The 23,255-nt window shown below is 43.9% G+C and overlaps 1 protein-coding gene across 13 annotated transcripts in view; it reads right to left on the bottom strand.

Moving 5' to 3' along the window:
• TNRC6B (trinucleotide repeat containing adaptor 6B) overlaps positions 1-23,255 on the bottom strand; it is a 1,034,757-nt gene that overhangs the window by 557,810 nt on the left and 453,692 nt on the right. For 12 of the 13 annotated variants that reach the window (XM_077452437.1, XM_077452434.1, XM_077452436.1 and 9 more), the window contains one exon: positions 399-2,801. The exons of the other annotated variant lie outside the window; for it this stretch is intronic. In XM_077452437.1, the coding sequence (XP_077308563.1) occupies positions 399-2,801 (2,403 nt within the window). The remainder of the gene's footprint in view (positions 1-398; positions 2,802-23,255) is intronic. 13 annotated transcript variants of the gene reach the window in all.

Below are 23,255 nucleotides of genomic sequence, written 5' to 3' on the forward strand. Positions count from 1 at the left end.
AAAAATTTTATAAAGATTAATAATAAAAAAAAAATACATGTAAACACAGAGTCTGAAAAAGAGGCCTGGTCTTTAAGTGGTTAAACATGTAAACACCTAAATCTCCAAGCGAGGTTGGTCCTTAAGTGGTTAATGTATACACATACAGGTCACGTGGATATTTAGTAATGTAGACATTTACAATATATCAGGATTTAGTGGTACCAGCTACACATATAGTGGTGTTCCAAGTGCGTATTTCTTTTATCACATTTGTTATCACTGTAGTAGTTCTGACTACTACAGTGATTTTCACTTTTCCAGCAGCTGTATGCAATACAGATAAATATTCTCTAAAGCTGAAATTCAGAAATTATCTCAAAACGTATAACCACATAAACAAAGTTAAACTGCCATACCTGAAGGTGCTCCTTTGCTGGCTATAGATGCAGGCATTCCTTGCTCCCGTGGCACCTGTGAAGGGGTTCCTTGGGCATTTTTGTCCCACAAGCTAACATTCTTGTAATTATAACTATTAGGATCCCCCCAAGCCGCAGTACCATCGTCAATGTCCATTTTACGGCTGATAGATGTTGATGGTTCCTCCCAGCCACTTGGTTCTTCTTCCTTGGACACTGTTGGTGTAGGGCCACCCTTCCAACCAGGGGTGGGTGGCTGCCTACCATTTCCAGGAGGTGGAAGAGCTTGTGAATCCCAGGAGCCAGTAGATGGAGCAGCCTGTGTAGCTTCTTGCTGCTTATTCCAAGAAACTGGAGCCCTAGTTGTGTCCCCCCAACTACCTCCACCTTGGGACCTTTTATTCTCTTCCCAACTAGTTCGAGTTGCTGAGTTTGAGCTAGCCCCATTACTCCAAGAGCCAACATCATTCTGTCCTACATCCCCCCAGCCAGAGGAAGCTTTGTTTCCTGAGCCATCCCAGCCCCCAGGGCCTTTGGGAGGCTCTATGTCCTCACTGTTGCTTCCCCCCCATCCATTTTTTCCAGCAGACCATCCACTTGCAGGTGCAGGCTGCCGAGAACCCCATCCTTGCTCAGAATTTGCACCATTATCATTGTTCCATCCAGGACCTGCCTTTTCATCCTGTCGTCCACCAACCCCACCCCCGTTACCTCCACCCCCTGCCCCTCCCCAACCAGTTGCGCTATTTTTATAGTCATTCCAGCCAGTTGCTTTAGTGTCCTTCCATTCTTGACCAGATGGAACAGGGGCAGATTCTCCCCAACCAGACTTGTTTTGATTGCTTTGGCTGGGGGTATCCCCCCAGCCCCCTGAGCTCTTTGCTTGTGAGGTGTTTTCCCATCCTTCAGTCCCACGGTCTGCTTTGCCTTCAGGTCGAGTTTTCACTTCTTCAGTCTCCCATGCTGCATCCTGCTTTATCTGGGTTTGCCCCCAGCCCGAGTTGGAGAGTACTCGGGGATCTAAGTCTGTTCGATTAAGCAAGGACTGCAAAACAGCTTGGCTGTCTGGAAGAGTAGACCTATGTGAACGTCGACTGCTAGAGTTCAGACTGTCTCCACTGCCCCCAGCCTTAGGATTACTTCCAGTGCTTTGCCCCCCTGCCTCACTTCCTGCAGAGCTGGGGGCCCGGCCCCAGCAAGACGCTGATGATGCGCTGCCCTGGTTTTCCGATAGTGAATGGCCCTTCTGATTGTCCCATGCTCCAGTGCTAGAATTTCCTTGGCTTGACCCACCCCATTCTCCAACTTTTAAGTCCTCATGCCCAGACGGCTGCTTCCATTCTCCCTGAGACACCCCTCCAGCCATCAACTTGTTTCCTTCACCCCATTTCAACTCACTGGGATCAGTTTGTGGGCCATATCCCCAAGAACCATTTCCACTACTTTTACTTTCCCAAGATTCTCCCCTGGACCCATTGGGCCTATGAGATGAAGACAACTTCCTTGCATCCTCCCTCTCTCGTCCATTATTTCCAGAATTGCTGAGCCCACAGTTGGAATCTCCTGGGACAGACTGCCCCCTAGTTTGCCCCCAAGAAGCCATCACTCCAATTTTTCTATCTCCAGTGCTTTGAGCAGAGAGATCTGAACCTCGGCAAGTATCCCCTGACCCTACCCCAAAGGCTGTTCCCTTGTTCTCAAGGGGGTTTGAAGAATTTGAGTTTGTAGAGTTAGTGTTTCCATTTTTTGGTCCATCAGTGTGGTGGGTTGTGGCCGGCTCCCTACTCGAGACTGAAAAACCAGAACCCGCATTTTCCATCTTTGACTGCTGCTCCCGAGAGGTTAGACCTGTAGAGCCAAGCTGTGCACTGGAGAAGCTGCCTTCTGACTCTTGGTTTGCTTTCCTGCTGCCCTCCTGAACCAGGGCCGGCCAGGCAGCTGGATTTGTATTTGGGTTAAAGTTATTGAAACCAGAAGCAGGTCCTGTTCTCTCAGAACCACCCATGCTCCTCCAGTTTCCCAGTCTATTAGCTCCCTCTATAGCAGGGTTGGAAGACGGGATGGGCTTAGCCTTGGGGTCAGCTTTCCATACCCCCTGGATACATTCATTGCCAGGCTGCTGATGTTGGCTCTGGCCCCCCCTTCCTTTGTGGTTAGTGGCGCTTCCTTGTAGGGATCCCTTCTCCGAGGCTTGGTTCGAGGCACTGTTGTCTGTGGCGTTGTCAGAAGGGGACTCTGTGTCCACACCGGCTATGCACGGCCATTCTTCCATATCCGACCCGTCTACAATCACTTTGTCCCAGGCGTGGGGAGGGTTTGTGGTAGGGCCACTGCTGGAGGGGGCTCCTGAACCCCAAGTGGAATTTGCATAACTTGAAGTAGCAGCTGCCCCTGACGATGTATCTGAAAAGAATCAAAGAAAAAAAAAACTATCTTAAGCCAGAGAAATGTACAATTGATGTTTTTAATAAACACAAAAAGCACAAGTAAATTTATTGAACGATAATAGAATTCATCAAACACATTAGGTATTTGTTCTGTTATAATATTTTGCATATTACTTAACTGCTATTAAATAAAATGAAAAGGCGAAACCATTAATTTAGTGCTATACCAGTTGCTCGCAAGCGGAATAATCTGTTGGTTTCTTCTGTCTTGTTAGCTTATAGGTTCTCCATAGAGCTGCACGATTCTGGCCAAAATGAGAAGCGCAATTTTTTTGCTTGGAATAAAGATCCCGATTCTCGCGGCATAAAATCTTTCACATTATACAAAAAAAAAAAATGGCCTAACTTTACTGGTTCGTTTTTTTTTTTTAATTCATTAAAGTAATTTTTTCCAAAAAAAATTGCATTTGAAAGACCGCTGCGCAAATACAGTGTGACATAAAATATTGCAACAACCACCACTTTATTCTCTAGGGTCTGATAGAATATTTTAATACTTGGCAGACTGCCCGGACTTTGACTTTTGACAGCTGACAGCAGAGAGAAGATTCTCTGCATAACAAAGTTGGGAAGATCAAAACCCTTAATCAAGATCGCAAAGGGAAAAAATTGCAAACAATTCTTGATAATTAATCGTGTAGCTCTAGTTCTCCAGTGAACGGATTAACCCCAGCAGAAATCATAGATCCTAACATCTCAGCTGTCATATGGCTAATGGATGGTGCTGCAATCTCCTAATAATTCTACACAAATGAGAACAAAAAGGTGCAGTTGAGCAATGAAACTGTCAACCTTAAGTAAACTTGTTAAAGAAGACAGAACCATACTGTTGGTGGCTCTCACAACTTAGGACTCCAACAGTTAAAGTGTTACTAAACCCACAACAGTAAAATCCAGTCTGTATATGCAGTATAGCATGCTTGTTATATTCACTGTGGAACATAAGGGGTTAATCCTCTGCATTGTGTAAAATGGCTGTTTTATCCTGTATGCATAGATCCTCCCCCACCTGCCCTGTATCTGGGGAAGGCCAGCTAACACAGGCAGAGTAGCTGACCTGCATATGCTCAGCTGTGTTTTTTATGCTGGAGAGAACAGTTGTTCTCAGAGATAGCAAGGTCACATGATATTTGCATCACACATGTAGGCATGTATACAGGCTGCAGTGGAAATCTCCCCCTTCCCGAACTCTCGGCACTGGAAAAACACTAATTGTGATATACAGATCATCCAAAAAGGTATATAGTGGCAGTATTTTAATGTAAAATTAAGATTTATAAGCTGTGGGCACGGATGAACTATTGTCATATTACTGGGTTTAGTAATACTTTATAGCGGAGTTCCACCCAAAAATTGAACTTCTGCTTTAAAGGGAAGGTGACCCCCCCTGACATGCCACATTTAGCATGTCATTTTTTGGGGGGGCAAACCAGTATCTTGAACAGCTGAAGATTTTTTTTTTACTTTTATTAATTTTAAAAAGAAAACGCGTGATTTGGGGCTTGAATTATCTGTGGACTAACTCATCTACATCACTTGACCCACTCTAGCGCAATAGATTCCAAGACCCAAGAAAATAATTAAATAGCATTGACATGATGGTGTCGGGCTCCTGCTGTTTAGGCGCATGTCTACCCCTCTGCCTCTGATCTTTGTTGGTGTGACTGTGGCCAGCGTGGCACACTCCTGCATATATGGCGAGAGTGTCCCACAATTCAAGCTTTCTGGACGGACTTTAAAGCCCAGATTGGGGAAACATTTGGACGTGAATATCCCTTTGTCTCCATTTCACTTCCTCCTCCATGTACCTACTGTCCCGCTTAGTCATTATAAATGCTGTGCTTTGCAGCACAGCATTCAAGCGCTTAAAGGGGTTGTAAAGGCATTAAAGATAAAAAGCTTTCTGTGCATAGTAGCCCCGCTCAGCCTCTCTAACACTTACCTGAGGTCCCTCTCTGTCCAGCAATGCCCAAAATTTCTTAGCCATCCGAGATTCTCCTTCCTGATTGGATGCACCATTGGCTCCCGCTGCAGTCAAAGTCAGCTAGCCAATTAGGGGAGAGAGAGAGGGGGCGAGACTGGGCTGGGGCTTCACATCTTTATGGATACAGGGAGCTGCGACTCACCTTGGGTGCCCCCCATAGCAAGCTGCATGCTGTGAGGCCGATGAACGGGAGGGAGGGGCAAGGATCACAAAAGAGGAACCAGAGAAGAGGAGGATATGTGCTGCTCTGAAAATCCACTGCAACAGAGCAGGTAAGTATAACAACGGAACTTTACAATTACATTAACCACTTCAGCCCCGGAAGAATTACCCCCTAACCAAAGCATTTTTTACAATTTTAGACAAAGAACAGATACTAGCATTCAGGCTTAACGGATAGAAAATGGATATAAAATAAGTTAACATGTCCAACAATTTGAAGATGGTGATGGGGATGATGATGATGTAGGATGGAGTCTTGGGTAACAAGCAATAAGGGCCAGCTTTTCTCAAGAGTGAAGCCAACTCAGGATATCAACATAGAAAAAAAAACACAGAAAAGCGCCTCCAAGTGCAATGTTTAACATGCAGTATAACAATATCCAACACTTACATCTAGGTAAGGACTGGTATGCTCGTGGGAGATTGACGCTGACCTCACACGCCCAGAAGCATGATTTTCATGATCCCCTCCAGCCATCCAAGAGGTTAGCCGGCTTCCTCTCTGGCTCCTTGAGGCTGCCTGGACTCCATGATCGCTCAGGACACGCTTTAGAAGCTGGAAACAATCCAAGGAGAATTCAATTTCCCACGAGCATACCAGTGCTTACCTAGATGTAAATGTTGGATATTTTATTATAAATTTTTTATTATACTGAATATTAACCCTTGCCCTTAGAGGTGCTTTTCTGCGTTTTTTTTTTACTTTAAAAAAAAAAAAAAAAAAATTTACAATTTGGCACTGCCTTGCTTTAACTAGGGATGCACCGAATGGGTTTTTTGGTACCAGAATCGATACCAAAAATAAATCTTCCTTGATCCCAAAAACTGAAAACGATACCAAAACAGCCCTAATGACGAAATTGACTTTTTTTTAAATATATTTTTGTACAGGAGATGGTCAGAAACTGGGGACATGCTACAGGAGATGGTCAGACTGGGGACATGCTACAGGAGATGGTCAGAGACTGCAGAAATGCTGTGGGAGGTGGTCAGAAACTGGGGACATGCTTTTGGAGATGGTCAGAGACTGCAGAAATGCTGCGGGAGATGGTCAGAGACTGAAGGCATGGTACAGGAGATGGTCAGAGACTGCAGGCATGGTGCGGGAGATGGTCAGAGACTGCAGGCATGGTGGGGGAGATAGTCAGAGACTGCAGGCATGGTGCGGGAGATGGTCAGAGACTGCAGGCATGGTACAGGAGATGGTCAGAGACTGGAGACATGCTTTTGGAGATGGTCAGAGACTGCAGAAATGCTGCGGGAGATGGTCAGAGACTGCAGGCATGGTACAGGAGATGGTCAGAGACTGCAGGCATGGTACAGGAGATGGTCAGAGACTGCAGGCATGGTACGGGAGATGGTCAGAGACTGCAGAAATGCTGTGGGAGGTGGTCAGAAACTGGGGACATGCTTTTGGAGATGGTCAGAGACTGCAGAAATGCTGCGGGAGATGGTCAGAGACTGCAGACATGCTACAGGAGATGGTCAGAGACTGCAGACATGCAACAGGAGATGGTCAGAAACTGCAGACATGCGACGGGAGATGGTCAGAAACTGCAGACATGCTACAGGAGATGGTCAGAGACTGCAGACATGCGACAGGAGATGGTCAGAGACTGCAGACATGCGACAGGAGATGGTCAGAGACTGCAGACATGCGACAGGAAATGGTCAGAGACTGCAGACATGCGACAGGAAATGGTCAGAGACTGCAGACATGCGACAGGAAATGGTCAGAGACTGCAGACATGCGACAGGAAATGGTCAGAGACTGCAGACATGCGACAGGAAATGGTCAGAGACTGCAAACATGCGACAGGAAATGGTCAGAAACTGCAGACATGCGACAGGAGATGGTCAGAGACTGCGGACATGGTACAGGAGATGGTCAGAGACTGCGAACATGGTACAGGAGATCAATGCAGCCTCACTGTGCCCAGCAGCCTACCAGTGCCCGTCATGTAGCCGGCCTGTGCCTCACCAGTGCATATAAACATCCACATATAACACACGTGCGCACACACACACACACACATTATATATATATATATATATATATATATATATATATAAAAACATACACACAAACATGCACACATATAACACACACAGAGGCATACAAACACATATATATATATATATATATATATATATATATAGACAGTCTTTAAAAATTGGCAGCTGCAGCTCTGTACTTTCAATCTCCATGCTGGGTACTGCACTGTAGGGGGAGGCAGAGAGCACAGCACACACTGCTAGACATCTCTCCCTTACTTTCACTTTCACAGTAAACAGCGTAACTGAGCTCCTGCACAGACGATGGCTGAGGAGCCATATGCAGCCACCGCTGGGGAGAAGGGGACTTTACAGCAAGACCCCACAGGCCGCCTGCAGCATAGGTGAGGAGGGAGGGAAGAGAGGAGGAGAGAGTAAAGACGGATTGACATCCCCGTGATGGGCGGCTCCAAGCCATGCAGGCCCCGTCCCATTTTAGGCGCCAGTATCGGCGAAAATTCTCTTTCGGCTTTTTGCCGAAAGGGCCATTTTCTGCCGATATGTTCTGCCGGCTGAAATTTTGGGGCATCCCTAGCTTTAACTGACAATTGCGCGGTCATGCAATGCTGTGCCCAAACTAAATGTGCGTCCTTTTTTCCCCACAAACAGAGCTTTCTTTGTATCCGATCACCTCTGTTATTTTTATTTTTTGTGCTATAAACAATATAAACATTAAAAAAAAATGGCGTCTTTATTCTATAATATCCCAAAAATTTAATAAAAAAAAATAAATTCTTCAACAGTTTAGGCTAATATATAATTCTTCTACATATTTTTGGTAAAAAAAAAAATAAAAATAAAAAATCGCAATAAGTGTATAGCGTCTAGAAAACGATGGAAAAGATTTGTGGCATTTTTATTATTTTTACTAGTAATGGCGGTGATCTGTGATTTTTAGCGCTACTGCGACATACAGATCGGACACTTGACACATTTTTGGGACAACTGACATTTATAAAGCGATCAGTGCTATACACCGATTACTGTGTAAATGCCACTGGTAGGAAAGGGGTTAACACTAGGGGGCGATCAATGGGTTAAATGTATGCTTCCTCAGTGTGTTCTAACTGTATGGGGATAGGACTGACTGGGGGAGGAGACATGTCGTTGTTCCTATTTAGTAAGAACAATGTGTCTCCTCTCCCCTGACAGATCAGGGATTTGTGTGTTTACACACAAATTGCCGTGCTGGCGCTCGTTCACACGTGGTCAATGGCGGTTGCGCCCACCAGCCGCACACATTGGGTCCCCTGCGGTGCAGCTTGCGCACTCTGGCGGCTTTAAAAAAGGGAAGGACGTACCCATACGGGGTTTCACCCAGGAGAGCCATTGTGATGCACTATATCCGGTCGGGAACCGGTTGATATCAATATACTGAAAGCAGGCACAGGTCTCTAGTTGCCAGTAATGGATCAGGAAAGTGTTTACGTAATATTTGGGTGGCCTGTCGGGACTATACTACCGATTCAGACCCTGTCTAGTCAAGCCTCAATGTTGCCCTACTGGCATTAGAAAAACCTTCATTTAAGTTACTAAACAAGCCTTAGAGCAGTCACCCGTTTACTCATAAATGTTATTGCCTTAATCATCGTTTTCTTAGTGGTACATGCCAATTAGCGTGGTGTTGCTGCTTTAACATTGTAAGGAATGTGTCTAACCTCCCCCACCCCCCCCTCCCCTTTTTCAGGGGAATGCCTTAGTTGCTTGTTTTCCTTTATCTATTTTGCATTTTTGAGCTAATGGGGATCCTTTATCTGTTAAAGACAACTTCTAACTGCTATTTTGGTGGTCTCTAGCACCCGGCAGTCCAAGCTGTGGCCCTTAGGGAACACCATTTTATTGTGTTCTCATCCTACCGATTACCATTTTGACCAATATGGGGCCCCCATTTTTTATTCAGCTGTCCTTTAGCCACCATTTCTACCTATGACACTGTTGATCCCTGGTTACCATTGCTGCCCATGTTGCACGGAACTTCATTGTTTTTTTCTTCTCTCGTTGTGCACCCTTCTGGTGATTTGAGATATGTGTTACAACTATGTGCTTTGATACGCAAAAAAAATGTGTATGTGCATGGTCACCTTGTTTTTGTATGCCATTTACATGTTTAACCACTTCCTGCCCACCGTATGCAGAATGACAGCCACAAAGTGGCTCTATTATCCTGACCGGTCGTCATATGTCCAGCAGGATAAGCCACGAGGACGCGCGGCAATCGGTAGTGCTGTTATCCTGGTAAAGATTCTATGAAGTAGGCTCTTTACCATGTGATCAGCTGTGCCCAAACACAGCTGGTCACAAAATAACCAAGAAGTGCAATTTATCGGCTTTTCCTCTATTCGCACCACTAGGATGTGAGTAGAGGAGAGTCGATCAGCTGCTCTCCAGACAGGGGTTCTTGTGCATTGATTATCAGTGCAGACCCATTAAGAATGCCCATTAGAGACCACCAGGGATGCCAACTCATGCCCAACAGGGGTGGCAATCTGTGCCCATTAGGGGTGCCAATCAGTGCCACCTATAAGGGCCAATCAGTGCTACCTATAAGTGTCAATCATTTTGGCCTATTAGTGACGATTAGTACCCAGTGCCACCTATCATTTCATCTATAAATCAAAAGACAGGAAGGAAGATTAGGGATTTTGGCGGTGCAGGTTAACATTTGATTTATGCTTCAAATTTTCAGGGATGTGGTGCCATATTTGTTAGGTGTTGTGTGACGCTGAACCATCAAAATTATTCCTATCATTTCATCTATTTGCGCCCATCAGTGCCACCTATCATTGCCCATCAGTGTCATCTATCGCCGCACGTCAGTGAAGGAGAAAACCTATTACAACATTTTATAACAAACAACATTTTTTTTTTTTCCTTCAAAATGTTAGGTCTTTTTTTTGTTTAGCAAAAAATAAACACACTGGTGATCAAATTCCACTAAAAAAATTTAACTATTTGTGGGGAAAAAAATAAAAATGTTGTTTGGGTACAGTGTTGCACGACGCTTTTTATCACTTTATTTTAACATTGAAGTCAATGAGAGCATGGTTAAAATCCTTAAAATCTTCTTCCACTACCAAAAGTTTCAGCTCCTTCATACTTTCACCTACAGACGCCAAACTTTAAAATGTTCAAAAAATATTCAGCTATCTGGCTATTTCAGTTTGATATTTTTTTTTACAGTTTTTGTGAAAAAGCTGTTTATGTTTAGAGAAAATTTCAGAAAATGTCATTAAATTTAGGGCATGAAGGCTTTTGTTGTCCGTTTTGTGGGGGGAGGCGGCTGGAGCATCTCAGATTACAGAGCCCAGGAGAGAGCACAGACACACCATGTACTGATTTATAATAGAGGAATATGATGGGGCAGTTTTGATGCTATTCAGCATTCCCATGCATTTTCTCCAGGAAATGCATTTTCTAGTTAAGTGTTCTTGCATAGCAAGAGCACTTATTTTTATCTCACATATATATTATTATAGCCAAATTTACCACCCTAACTTCTCCCACAGCTTTTACACTAAATATACCGAATATATACCAAAATGTGTGGATTGTTCTCGATTGGTGTGATATTACTTTGTGGAACGTTTCGACGAATGGTTCACAAAATATCGTAATTTTTGCGGCAAGATTTGTCCCATAGGAATAAATGGAGAAATGCTCAAAACTAGAGTGGGAGGGGACAAAAGCTCTGAGGGGAATTATAGCTCCTCCCACACAGCTCTGAGGGGAAATACAGCTCCCCACACAGCTCTGAGGGGAAATACAGCTCCCCCACACAGCTCTGAGGAGAATTATAGTTAGTCCCACACAGCTCTGAGGGGAATTATAGCTAGTCCCGTACAGCTCTGAGGGGAATTATAGGTAGTCCAACCAGCTCTGAGAATTATAGCTCCTCCCACACAGCTCCGAGAATTATAGCTCCTCCCACACAGCTCTGAGGAGAATTATAGCTCCTCCCACACAGCTCTGAGGAGAATTATAGCTCCTCCCACACATCACTGAGAATTATAGCTCCTCCCACACAGTTCTGAGGGTAAAAATAGGTAGTCCCACACAGCTCTGAGGAGAATTATAGCTCCTCCCACACAGCTCTGAGGAGAATTATAGCCCCTCCCACACAGATCTGAGGAGAATTATAGCTCCTCCCACACAGCTCTGAGGAGAATTATAGCTCCTCCCACACAGCTCTGAGGAGAATTATAGCTCCTCCCACACAGCTCTGAGGAGAATTATAGCTCCTCCCACACAGCTCTTAGGAGAATTATAGCTAGTCCCACACAGCTCTGAGGAGAATTACAGATACTCCCACACAGCTATGGGGGGCATTATAGGTAGTCCCACACAGCTCTGAGGAGAATTATAGTTCCTTCCACACAGCTCTGAGGAGAATTATAGCTCCTCCCACACAGCTCTGAGGAGAATTATAGCTCCTTCCACACAGCTCTGAGGAGAATTATAGCTCCTCCCACACAGCTCTTAGGAGAATTATAGCTCCTCCCACACAGCTCTGAGGAGAATTATAGCTCCTCCCACACATCACTGAGAATTACAGCTCCTCCCACACAGTTCTGAGGGGAGAAATAGGTAGTCCCACACAGCTCTGAAGAGAATTATAGCTACTCCCACACAGCTCTGAGGAGAACTATAGGTAGTCCCACACAGCTCTGAGGAGAATTATAGCTCCTTCCACACAGCTCTGAGGAGAATTATAGCTCCTCCCACACAGCTCTGAGGAGAATTACAGCTCCTCCCACACAGCTCTGAGGAGAATTACAGCTCCTCCCACACATCTCGAAGGGGAATTATAGCTAGTCCCACACAGCTCTGAGGAGAACTACAGATACTCCCACACAGCTATGAGGGGCATTATAGGTAGTCCCACACAGCTCTGAGGAGAATTATAGTTCCTTCCACACAGCTCTGAGGAGAATTATAGCTCCTCCCACACAGCTCTGAGGAGAATTATAGCTACTCCTACACAGCTCTGAGAATTATAGCTCCTCCCACACAGCTCTGAGGAGAATTATAGCTCCTTCCACACAGCTCTGAGAATTATAGCTCCTCCCACACAGCTCTGAGGAGAATTATAGCTCCTCCCACACAGCTCTGATGAGAATTATAGCTCCTCCCACACAGTTCTGAGGAGAATTATAGCTCCTCCCACACAGCTCTGAGGAGAATTATAGCTAGTCCCACACAGATCTGAAGAGAATTATAGCTACTCCCACACAGCTCTGAGGAGAATTATAGGTAGTCCCACACAGCTCTGAGGAGAATTACAGATACTCCCACACAGCGATGAGGGGAATTATAGGTAGTCCCACAGCTCTGAGAATTATAGCTCCTCCCACACAGCTCTGAGAATTATAGCTCCCCCACACAGCTCTGAGAATTATAGCTCCTCCCACACAGCTCTGAGGAGAATTATAGCTCCTCCCACACAGCTCCGAGAATTATAGCTCCTCCCACACAGCTCTGATGAGAATTATAGCTACTTCCACACAGCTCTGAGGAGAATTATAGCTAGTCCCTCACAGCTCTGAGGGGAATTATAGGTAGTCCCACACAGCTCTGAGGAGAAGTATAGCTAGTCCCACACAGCTCTGAGGAGAATTATAGCTAGTCCCACACAGCTCTGAGGAGAATTATAGATACTCCCACACAGCTATGGGGGGCATTATAGGTAGTCCCACACAGCTCTGAGGAGAATTATAGTTCCTTCCACACAGCTCTGAGGAGAATTATAGCTCCTCCCACACAGCTCTGAGAATTATAGCTCCTCCCACAAAGCTCTGAGAATTATAGCTCTTCCCACACATCTGAGAATTATAGCTCCTCCCACAAAGCTCTGAGAATTATAGCTCCTCCCACACATCTCTGAGAATTATAGCTCCTCCCACACAGCCCTGAGAATTATAGATACTCCCACACAGCACTGAGAATTATAGCTCCTCCCACACAGTTATGAGGGGAAAAATAGGTAGTCCCACACAGCTCCGAGGACAATTATAGCTCCTCTCACATAGCTCTGAGGGGAATTATAGGTAGTCCCACACAGCTCTGAGGAGAATTATAGCTCCTCCCACACAGCTCTGAGGAGAATTCTAGCTCTTTCCACACAGCTCTGAGGAGAATTATAGCTCCTTCCACACAGCTCTGAGAATTAAAGCTCCTCCCACACAGATGAGGAGAATTATAGCTCCTCCCACACAGTTCTGAGGGGAAAAATAGGTAGTCCCACACAGCTCTGAAGAGAATTATAGCTCCTCCCACACAGCTCTGAGGAGAATTATAGCTACTGCCACACAGCTCTAAGGAGAATTATAGCTAGTCCCACACAGCTGAGGGGAATTATAGGTAGTCCCACACAGATCTGAAGAGAATTATAGCTCCTCCCACACAGCTCTGAGAATTATAGCTCCTCCCACACAGCTCTGAGGAGAATTATAGCTCCTTCCACACAGCTCAGAGGAGAATTATAACTACTCAAACACAGCTCTAAGGAGAATTATAGCTACTCCCACACAGCTCTGAGGAGAATTATAGCTACTCCCACACAGCTCTGAGGAGAATTATAGCTACTCCCACACAGCTCTGAGGAGAATTATAGCTACTCCCACACAGCTCTGATGAGAATTTTAGCTACTCCCACACAGCTCTGAGGAGAATTTTAGCTAATCCCACACAGCTCTGAGGAGAATTTTAGCTAATCCCACACAGCTCTGGGGGTAATTAGGAAATTTGAAAGAAAAAAAAAAAATTTTTTGAAAAAAAGTTGTTTTGAAAAATTCTTTAATTTAAAAAAAAAAAATCTTTTTGATAAAAGAAATTGTAGCTTTTCTAGTTATTTTTATTATAGGCAAATTTACCACCCCAACTCCTCCCACAGCTTTTACACTACATAGACATTAATATACCCAAACGTGCTGATTGTTCCCAATCGGTGTGCTATTACATTGTGGACCGTTTCACCAAATGGTTCACAAGAGCTTTGCGGAAAAAATTGGTCCCATAGGAATGAATGGCAAAATGTTCAAAACTAAAGTGGGAGGTGACAAAAGCGGACAAACCCATGATCAGCCAAAATATAATGTCCACGCCATAACCAGTCAAAACATTATGACCCCCCATGATCAGCCAAATAATTTATGACCACTCCATTATCAGCCAAAACATTGTGACCACAACATGATCAGATAAAACATTATGACCCCCCCATGATCAGTCAAAAACCTTATGACCCCCCCCCCATGATCAGCCAAAAACCTTATGACCCCCCCCCCCCCCATGATCAGCCAAAACATTACGACCACCCCATGATCAGCCAGATAATTTATGACCACCCCATGATCAGCCAGATAATTTATGACCACTCCCATGATCAGCCAAATAATTTATGATATGGCCTGTTCGAAGATAAACCTTCACCCCAGTATGAGGTCCAGTGCGCTCTCGCGTAGGTTTTTATCAAGGATGTCTCTGTACATTGTTGCATTCATCATTCCCGATCCTGACTAGTCTCCCAGTTCCTGCTGCTGAAAAACATCCCCACAGCATGATGCTACCACCACGCTTCACTATAGGGATGGCATTACTTAGGGGATGCGCGGTGCCTGGTGACCTGCAGACATGACGCTTGCCATTCAGGCCAAACAGTTAAATTATTGTTTCAGCAAACCAGAAAATTTTGTTTCTTGTGGTCTGAGAGTCCTTCAGGTGCCTTTTGGCAAAATCCAGGCGGGCAGCATCTGCTTTTTACTGAGGGGTGGCTTCTGTCTGGCCACTCTACCATATAGGCCTGATTGGTGGAGTGCTGCAAAAATGGTTAAATGGTTGCTCTTCTGGAAGGTTCTCCTCTCTCCACAGAGAAACGCTGGAGCTCTGTCAGTATGACTTCGGGATTCTTGATCACCTCCCTGATTAAAGCCACCCCCCCCCCCCCCCCCGATCACTCAGTTTGGCTGGGCGGCCCTCTCTAGTTAGAGTCCTAGTGGTCACAAACTTCTTCCATTTACAGATGATAGATGCAACTTTGGGCCCTTCAATGCTGCAGACATTTGTCTGTACACTTCCCCAGATCTATGGCTCCATTCAATCCTGTCTACAGACAGTTCCTTGGACTTCATGGCTTGGCTTGCTCTCTGACATGCACTGTTAACTGTGGAACCTTATATAGACGGGTAGGTACCTTTCCAAATCATGTCCAATCAACTGAATTTACCACAGGTGGACACAAATCAAGTTGTGGAAACATCTGAAGGATGATCAGTGGAAACGGGATGCACCTGATCTTGCGTTTGAGTGTCATGGCAAAGGCTGTGAATACTTATGTGCATGTGATTTTTTTATTTTTAATACATTTGCAAAGATTTCAAACAATACCCCATAATGAAAATGTGAAAGAAGTTTGTCTGAAATCTTTGCAAATTTATTAAAAATTTAAATTAATTGAATCCATTTTGGAATAAGGCTGTAACATAAAATTTGTAAAAAGTGAAGCGTTGCGAATACTTTGTGGATGCACGATATATATATATATATATATATCTATATATCTATATATCTATATATATTATATACATACATATATACACACACACACACACACACACACACACACGTCTACACTGTTGTACAGGTTCAAATGGCAGGAAAAGTTATTGGTGAGATACATGTTCTTCCACGGATTCTTAGATTTGCAATCTAAGGAAACAGCAGTAAATACTTCATGGTAAGGAAAGACAGTTCTTTACCTTATATTAGTAAAGTTGGTTCGGCGGCGGCCAATTTTACTGGGAGTCTACCAGAGCTCTGGGTGGGACAGGCTTCCAATTCTGTGAACCACATTTTGAGGTTTTCTTTCAAAGTTATTATTAAGGCAGCTGGACCTAGCTCTCAGAGTCTGCATGTGTGTGTGCGTCTCCATGTCAGGTGGCGACTAGGAGCATGGCTGCTTATCCATGAACTTGGATACAACCATTTGCTTGATTCTCAAGGACACTTGAGAATTATTTGGCTAAGGAAAAATGGACTTTAAAGGCACATTTGAAAATTATAAGCAAACTTTAATAATTCAAATACATTAACTACATATACTGTACACATGCAATGAAATACATTGACATAAGAACTACAAAGAAAGGAACATTTTTATCAACCCAAAATTATGGAAAACACGCTTATATACCTCCTGTGGGACCGTACTTGGTATGAGTTTCCTGAAAAAATGGACAATTCCGATTGTTGACCCCCCGGTATCCAGGTTAAATAAGGTAACCATGATCCTGGTGGAAGGGTCCCCCTCTTTCAAGGACCCTGCCAACAGAATGGCCGAGGCGGTTGCCCGGTCCATGTTTACGGTGGTGGTGCCAGCATTGCGGCCAATGTTGGCCATGGCCCTGGTGTCACAAACGCTTACTGAATGGGATAAGTTGTTGCACCGCGAGTTGGAGAAGGAACAGGTTTCCCCAGTCTGCGTGGAACTGGCAGTTAGTGCATGGCCTGAAGTACGTCTGTGATGTGGCCCTGGATAGGTGCTGGTGCTGTGTCACCTGATTTGGCTTAAATGCTGGTCTGCGGACCAGGCTTCTAAGAAAAAGCGCTGGCAGATTTGCCTTTCCAAGAGGAGAGGCTATTTGGAGCCTCGCTGGATGACATTATTAAGAATATTACTGGGGAAAGAGTACTTTGCAAGAGTACTCGTCTGTTACACAGAGTGAAGGCCAAGAGGATTCTGGTGCTTCTGATTGCCCCAGATTGGCCTGGACATCCTTGGCATGAGAAAGAGGGGGAGTTGCGACTTTAAATGAAGCACCACATGGTGCTTCCATCCCAGTATTGAATAAAGACTAAGAGGTAACTGGGACTTTAAATGAAGCAATTGGATAGTGGAGGTAGATTTGAATATATAATGTTTAATTGATGACAATCTAAAAACAAACAAGTATTTATTCATTTCATATAAATACATAACGTGTGCACAAGGCATAAACATGATGAGTAGAATGATACAAACAGTGTGACAAATAATCAGAGTAATAATTGTATAAATAATATGGCATACAGATGCCACAGAATTATGCTCGAGGCTGGCACATGTGCCCACATGGTATGTATATGTCTATTAGCTGGTATATGAACAATGTTGTAGAATAGTAGTAGTAAAAAAGGCTCAATCCGTATAGGATGTGGCTGTGACATCAAATGTAGCTCAACGCGTTTTGTGGATTTTTTCCACTCGTCAGGAGCAGATGCACCAGAGAATCCTATTATGTATATAAATTTAATATACCATAATATAAAGTAGAATTTTATAAGATATTATACGTCTATAGACGGCTCACCAACCAAACTCACCAACCCAAACAGCAGATGTAACGCATGGTAACCGGCACAGGGTAGGTCACGGCTGAAGACCCTACCACGGGAGCTGATGCGGCATAATATAAGGATACAACATCAGGCAAAAAAGAAGAGTGCAGAATCTGAACAAAAACTCCATATGGCAGAAAATAGTGTATAATCCATGGGACAGGAATATCTGGGAACAAAATATTATATTTAATGTGTATGGTTTATAACAATAGTATGTTGTAGATCAGCAATTTTTAATACTGAACCCAGTATAGCTTCACAGGGAGTGATAACAGGAGTGTGGATAGTGGCAAAAAATATGTATTCAGGAGCCTGTGTCAGAGTAGTTGAAAAAGAAGTGTAAGTGGGTATGAAGACATTTAAAGACCCCACAATGGGGAGAAAAAGCAAAACGTCAAAGTGAAAAATTGTGAAAAATTGTAAAACTGGAAACAAAACCGCCAAAAAGAAAAACATACCCCAATGTTGCATCAAAGCACTGCTAGCAGATGGATATAGCAGGGGTGAAATAACCCCATGTGAACAGTCAGCTCCGAATGGTGATGTGTATATATGCCGCCAATGCCACACGATGGACCAATGGGGGAGAAGGAACCGCACCTGGGCTGAGTACACACCGGCGCATAAACAAGATGTTAACGCTGGGTGCCAGCACCATGACGCCATCACGGACGTTACACGCACGATGTACCTGCCGCCACACTCAGGGCGTGACGAGCGTGGCACCAATGCGAGAAGGGGCGTCCGCCCGATCCTCCCAAACACAAAGTGCAGGGGAAGGAGGGGGGAGGACCCATTGATCGCATCACAGCTCCCACGATGAAGGAAAACCACAGCCAAACCCATGCACCTTGGTACGCCGGCATAGTCAGAATGGCGGCGGATGTTCCTTGGTGGCTGCCGATGCAGGAGGACCTTCAGTCCTAAGGTTCAATACTTCATCTTGCTTTACCGTTGCTGATTTTAACGGCATGGCTGTTGTAAGCCAGGTGCTAAGGGACCAAGTACTGTCAGATTCAGTAATCTCCACTATGCTGAGGGCACAGAAGTCCTCTTCTCTGAAGATTTATCATTGTACGTGGAAGGCCTACATCTCCATGTATGAGGAGATGGGGTGGCCTCCACGTACATATTCAGTTTCCAGGATTCTGCTGTATTTGCATCGAGGAGTGAATCAGAAACTTGCATTAAGCACCATTAAGGGGCAGATATCAGCTTTGGCTACCTTTTTTCAGCGACCTTTGGCGACTCATTCATTGGGGAGTACGTTTGTTCAGGGGGATCGACATGTGGCCCCTCCGGTTCGACCCCTGCTGCCTCCATGGGATTTGAATCTGGTGCTCTCGGTGCTTCAGAAACCACCGTTTGAAAACATTAGGGAGATTCCCGTATTGACGCTCTCTCAGAAAGTAGTCTTTCTAGTGGCTATTACATCTGCAAGGAGAGTTTCTGAGTTGGCAGCCTTGTCATGCAAGTCTCCCTACTTGATACTCCACAAGAATAAGGCAGTGCTGCACCCGCAGCCTTAATTTCTTCCAAAGGTTGTTTCGGCCTTTCATTCAAATGAGGACATTGTGCTTCCGTCCTTATGTCCTTGGCTGTCACACCCCAAAGAGGTTGCTTTGCATTCTTTGGATGTGGTCCGGGCTCTGCGGGTGTATCTGTCTGCTACAGCTCCTTTTCGGAGGTCGGACTCCCTGTTTGTATCGGTGGCAGGTCCGAAGAAGGGCCTGGTGGTCTCGTCGGCCACCATATCTAGGTGGATCAGACAGATCGTGGTTCAGGCTTATGCCATAATGGGGCGGGCGCCCCCTTTCCTGTCACGGCACATTCTACCAGGGCAAGTGGTGCCTCCTGGGCTTTCCAACATCAAGTGTCCATTTCCCAGGTATGTAAGGCGGCAACCTGGTCATCTGTTCACACTTTCCCTAAATTTTACAAGGTTGATGTGAGCGCATCTGTGGATGCATGCCACGGCCTCAAGGTTTTGCAGGCAGCCGTTTAGGGTTGCAACTTCTCTGTTGAGGAGTTCTTTTTTATGGGTGGAGTTTATTTATTTCTGTTCCAACCCATTTTTGACACTGCTTGGGGACATCCCCAAGGTCAAGATTAAAGGTGCTGTGCCAGTCAATGAACGAAAGATAAAATAGGATTTTTGTACTCACTGTAAAATCCTTTTCAAAGAAGTTCATTGACAGACACAGCACCCACCCCTCTTATTTATGCTTGTACTGCTTTTTGACGAACTGAGCTGCTTGCAGTGTGAGGGGTTATAGCCAGTAGGACTGCCCCCTGGGCGGTATTGTAAAGTTTTGCTGTTTTTGTGTGTTTTGCCTAGTCCTCTCCTGAAGGTGGTGTTATAACCCTAAGGTCAAGATTAAAGGTGATGTGTCCGTCAATGAACTTCAAAAGTATTTAAAAAAATAAATAAAAAATTTGTGTCTGCAACAATCTATAATGAATGGCTAGCACCAAAATATATATGTTAGCATGGTCTAATACTTTTAAAAAAACGATATAACATAATTAAAAGCATAAAATTATATATAATGAATCAAATAGGTTTCTCATAATCAGTTATTCTGAATATTGGGAATATATACTCCGTAGAATATAAATATATTGCATACTACGCATCTTCTTTCAGATAAGACAATTTTTGTCATTATCCCTCCACATTGCACAGGGTTGCAACAAATATAATTTTTGCAATAAAAAAGTAAGCATGGCCCAAATCAATATTACTATTTGACTGCAATTATAAATTATAGATATTGTAATATCTAAGCAATGCGCAAACCAGTGTATACCAATATACATACCTTTATAATTACTCTAGTTATGGGATGTACCCCCATATCTGAATCTCCATCCGTCGGTGGCTGTCCAGATTGCTTGGGGTGGGATCCCCGTGGCATTCCTCTCCTTATCCACCAGGAGGGGGAATCTTTGGTCAGCGGTGATGCTCCATCAGTGGGGGAAAAGTAGTAAGACGATTCCTTACACACCTTTTTAGGTGAGTTCACATGCCTTAATATGTACATATAGGTATGCACAATGTACATTATGCACTAAAAAATATGTATATTATGTTCTAATGATGATTGATCTCTTTAAACAGACATAGAAGCTCCTGAAGAAGCAACTTGATAGGTCACAAAACATGTTGAGTAATTTTTAAACCAATTTATCAAGGACCATTGAACACCCCAATAGGACAAGCTGTATTTTTTTCAAGTGTGGGTTTTCTTCTAAACATACCAAGTACAGTCCCACAGGAAATCTATAAGCGGCTTTTTCCATAATTTTGGGTTGATCAAAATGTTCCTTTCTTTGCAGTTCTTATGTCAATGTATTTTATTGAATGTGTACACTATATGTATTTAATGTATGTGAATTATTAAAATGTGTTTATAATTTTCAAATGTGCCTTTAAAGTCAATTTTTACTTATCAAAACAATTCTCTACAATTAGGATGTGGCACATTGTTATTCAGGGTAGTAGATGATATGGATAGGTGACAGTGTCAGTAGAGGGCTCCACCATCCCTGAGTAGTATATAAGTCTAGGAGGGTAATTTAGTGGGACTTATTGAACAACAGAAATTTATTCAGGGGTTTGATTGCTACCCCAGGACAAGCAATTATTTTTTGTCTGATAAAGGACACTTACCTTAAACCAAGTACTTTGTCAAAATGCGGACACAGTAAAGCCTCTTACACATGGTTCAATGATAGGCTAGTAAATTTTTTACTTCAGATTTTCTTATGGTCAGATCACAAATCCGTATGCTCACCAAACAAAAACGAAATTAGCAGAAGGGGCCCAAAGCGTGGTGCTCAAGAGCTGAAATTCCTCATAGTACGTCACTACGTTCTTGTGGCACAACAATTGTGTACCGTTAGTATGCAAGACAAGATCCTGGCACATGCCCTTTTGACAAAAATTAGACGCTCGGATTGCCAAAAATTGTACCTTGTGCACGAGGCTTTAGGCTCAGTAGAGCAGTTTATTTGCTTATTCCACCATGTTTCACTGTAGGCACCATGCATTTTTCTTTTCTTTGTATTCCTCACCTTTGCGACACCATACAGTTTTGAAGCTATATACAGTGCCTAGCATAAATGAGTACACTAGGGCTGAAACAACTAATCGATTAATTGACAATGAATCGATTATAAAACTAATCAATTAACATTTTCATAATCGATTAATCAGCCAGTAACGTAATGGGGTTAAAAACACTAAGATCAGCCCTTTATAGTACAAAAAGAGCAAATAATTGCTACTGTAACTATTATTTTCACTGTTCCACAGTACTATAAAGGGCTAATTTTAGTTTTAACCCCATTATGTTACTGAGAGCCGGTTCACACAGAGGCGACACGACTTTCAACACGACTTTCAACACGACTTTTGGAGGCAACTTGGACACGACTTGAAAACGACTTGGGCAGGCCTTGGGGCGACTTGCAACACGACTTTAAGTCGCCCCCAGGCCAGGCGACTTTTGCCGTGGCCAATCAGAGAATGAGCTCTGAAGGGGGAACTCCATGCCAAATTTATGAAAAAAATTTGGTAAAAATTATAAAAAATTTGTTTGGGTACAGTGTTGCATGACTAATTGGCATTCAAAGTCTGAGCGCAGAAAGCTAAAAATTGGTCTGGGAAGGGTGTATAAATGCCCTGTATTGAAGTGGTTAATAATGACCTTTTAAAATTAACTGTCTGCTGGAATCCACCTGTTTAATGAATAATTAGACTCACCTGTAGTTGAATTCTTGTTAATTAGGATTCCGTTTTCTAAAATTTAGCTTTGTTCCTAAGACTTTCATTGGGGTGTATTCATTTTGCAACATGGTCTTGAATGAATTTGTTGGGATAAAACATTTTTTGTGTTTAATCACCACTGGGTTTTTTATTTTTTGCGACATAAGTGAAAAAAGAGCGAACATTTTGAAAAAAAAAAAAAAACACTCTTAGTTTCTATGATAAAATTTTGCAAATAAGTCATTTTTGTTCATAAATTTGGGCCAAAATTTATACTGCTACATCTCTTTGGTAAAAATAACCCAAATTAGTGGATATTATTTAGTCTCTTTATAGAGTCTACAATCTATGGTGCAAATCATTGAAAATTGATCACACCTGATGCACTGACGGCCTATGTCATTTCTTGAGGCTCTGAAATGTCAGGAAAGTACAAATACCCCTCAAATGACCCCTTTTTGAAAAGTAGACAGTCCAAGAAATTTAGTAAGAGGCATGGTGAGTTTTTTGAAGTTGTAATTTTTTCCCACAATTCTTCAGGTGCGCCGTTAGTCCGACGGGCTGGTGACAGGTGCGCCGTTAGTCCGATGGGCTGGTGACAGGTGCGCCGTTACGCCGACGGCTGGTGACAGGTGCGCCGTTACGCCGACGGGCTGGTGACAGGCATTCGGGTACTCCGACGGGCTGGTGACAGGTACTCAGGTAGTCAGATGGACTGTGACAGGTACTCAGATGGGTTGTGACATGTATTCGGGTACTCAGGTACTCAGATGGGCTGACAGGTACTCAGATGGGGATCAGTGTGTGAGGAGGAGAACCCGGTAACATCTCGTTACCGCGGTTTGTTTACATTCTGTTACCGGCTGTGATTGGACACATGGTAAAGAGCCAATTTCATTGGCTCTTTACTGCGATCGAGGTTGGGCTTTGTCAGGGTGACAAGCCGCATCCCCGATCGCGGCTCTGAACGTGCCCTGGGCACGTGCATGAGTGACATGAATGTG

The sequence above is a fragment of the Lithobates pipiens genome, unplaced genomic scaffold, assembly GCF_037356315.1.
Source record: "Lithobates pipiens isolate NorthernLeopardFrog02 unplaced genomic scaffold, aLitPip1_a1.2 Scaffold_23, whole genome shotgun sequence".
Taxonomy (NCBI): domain Eukaryota; kingdom Metazoa; phylum Chordata; class Amphibia; order Anura; family Ranidae; genus Lithobates; species Lithobates pipiens.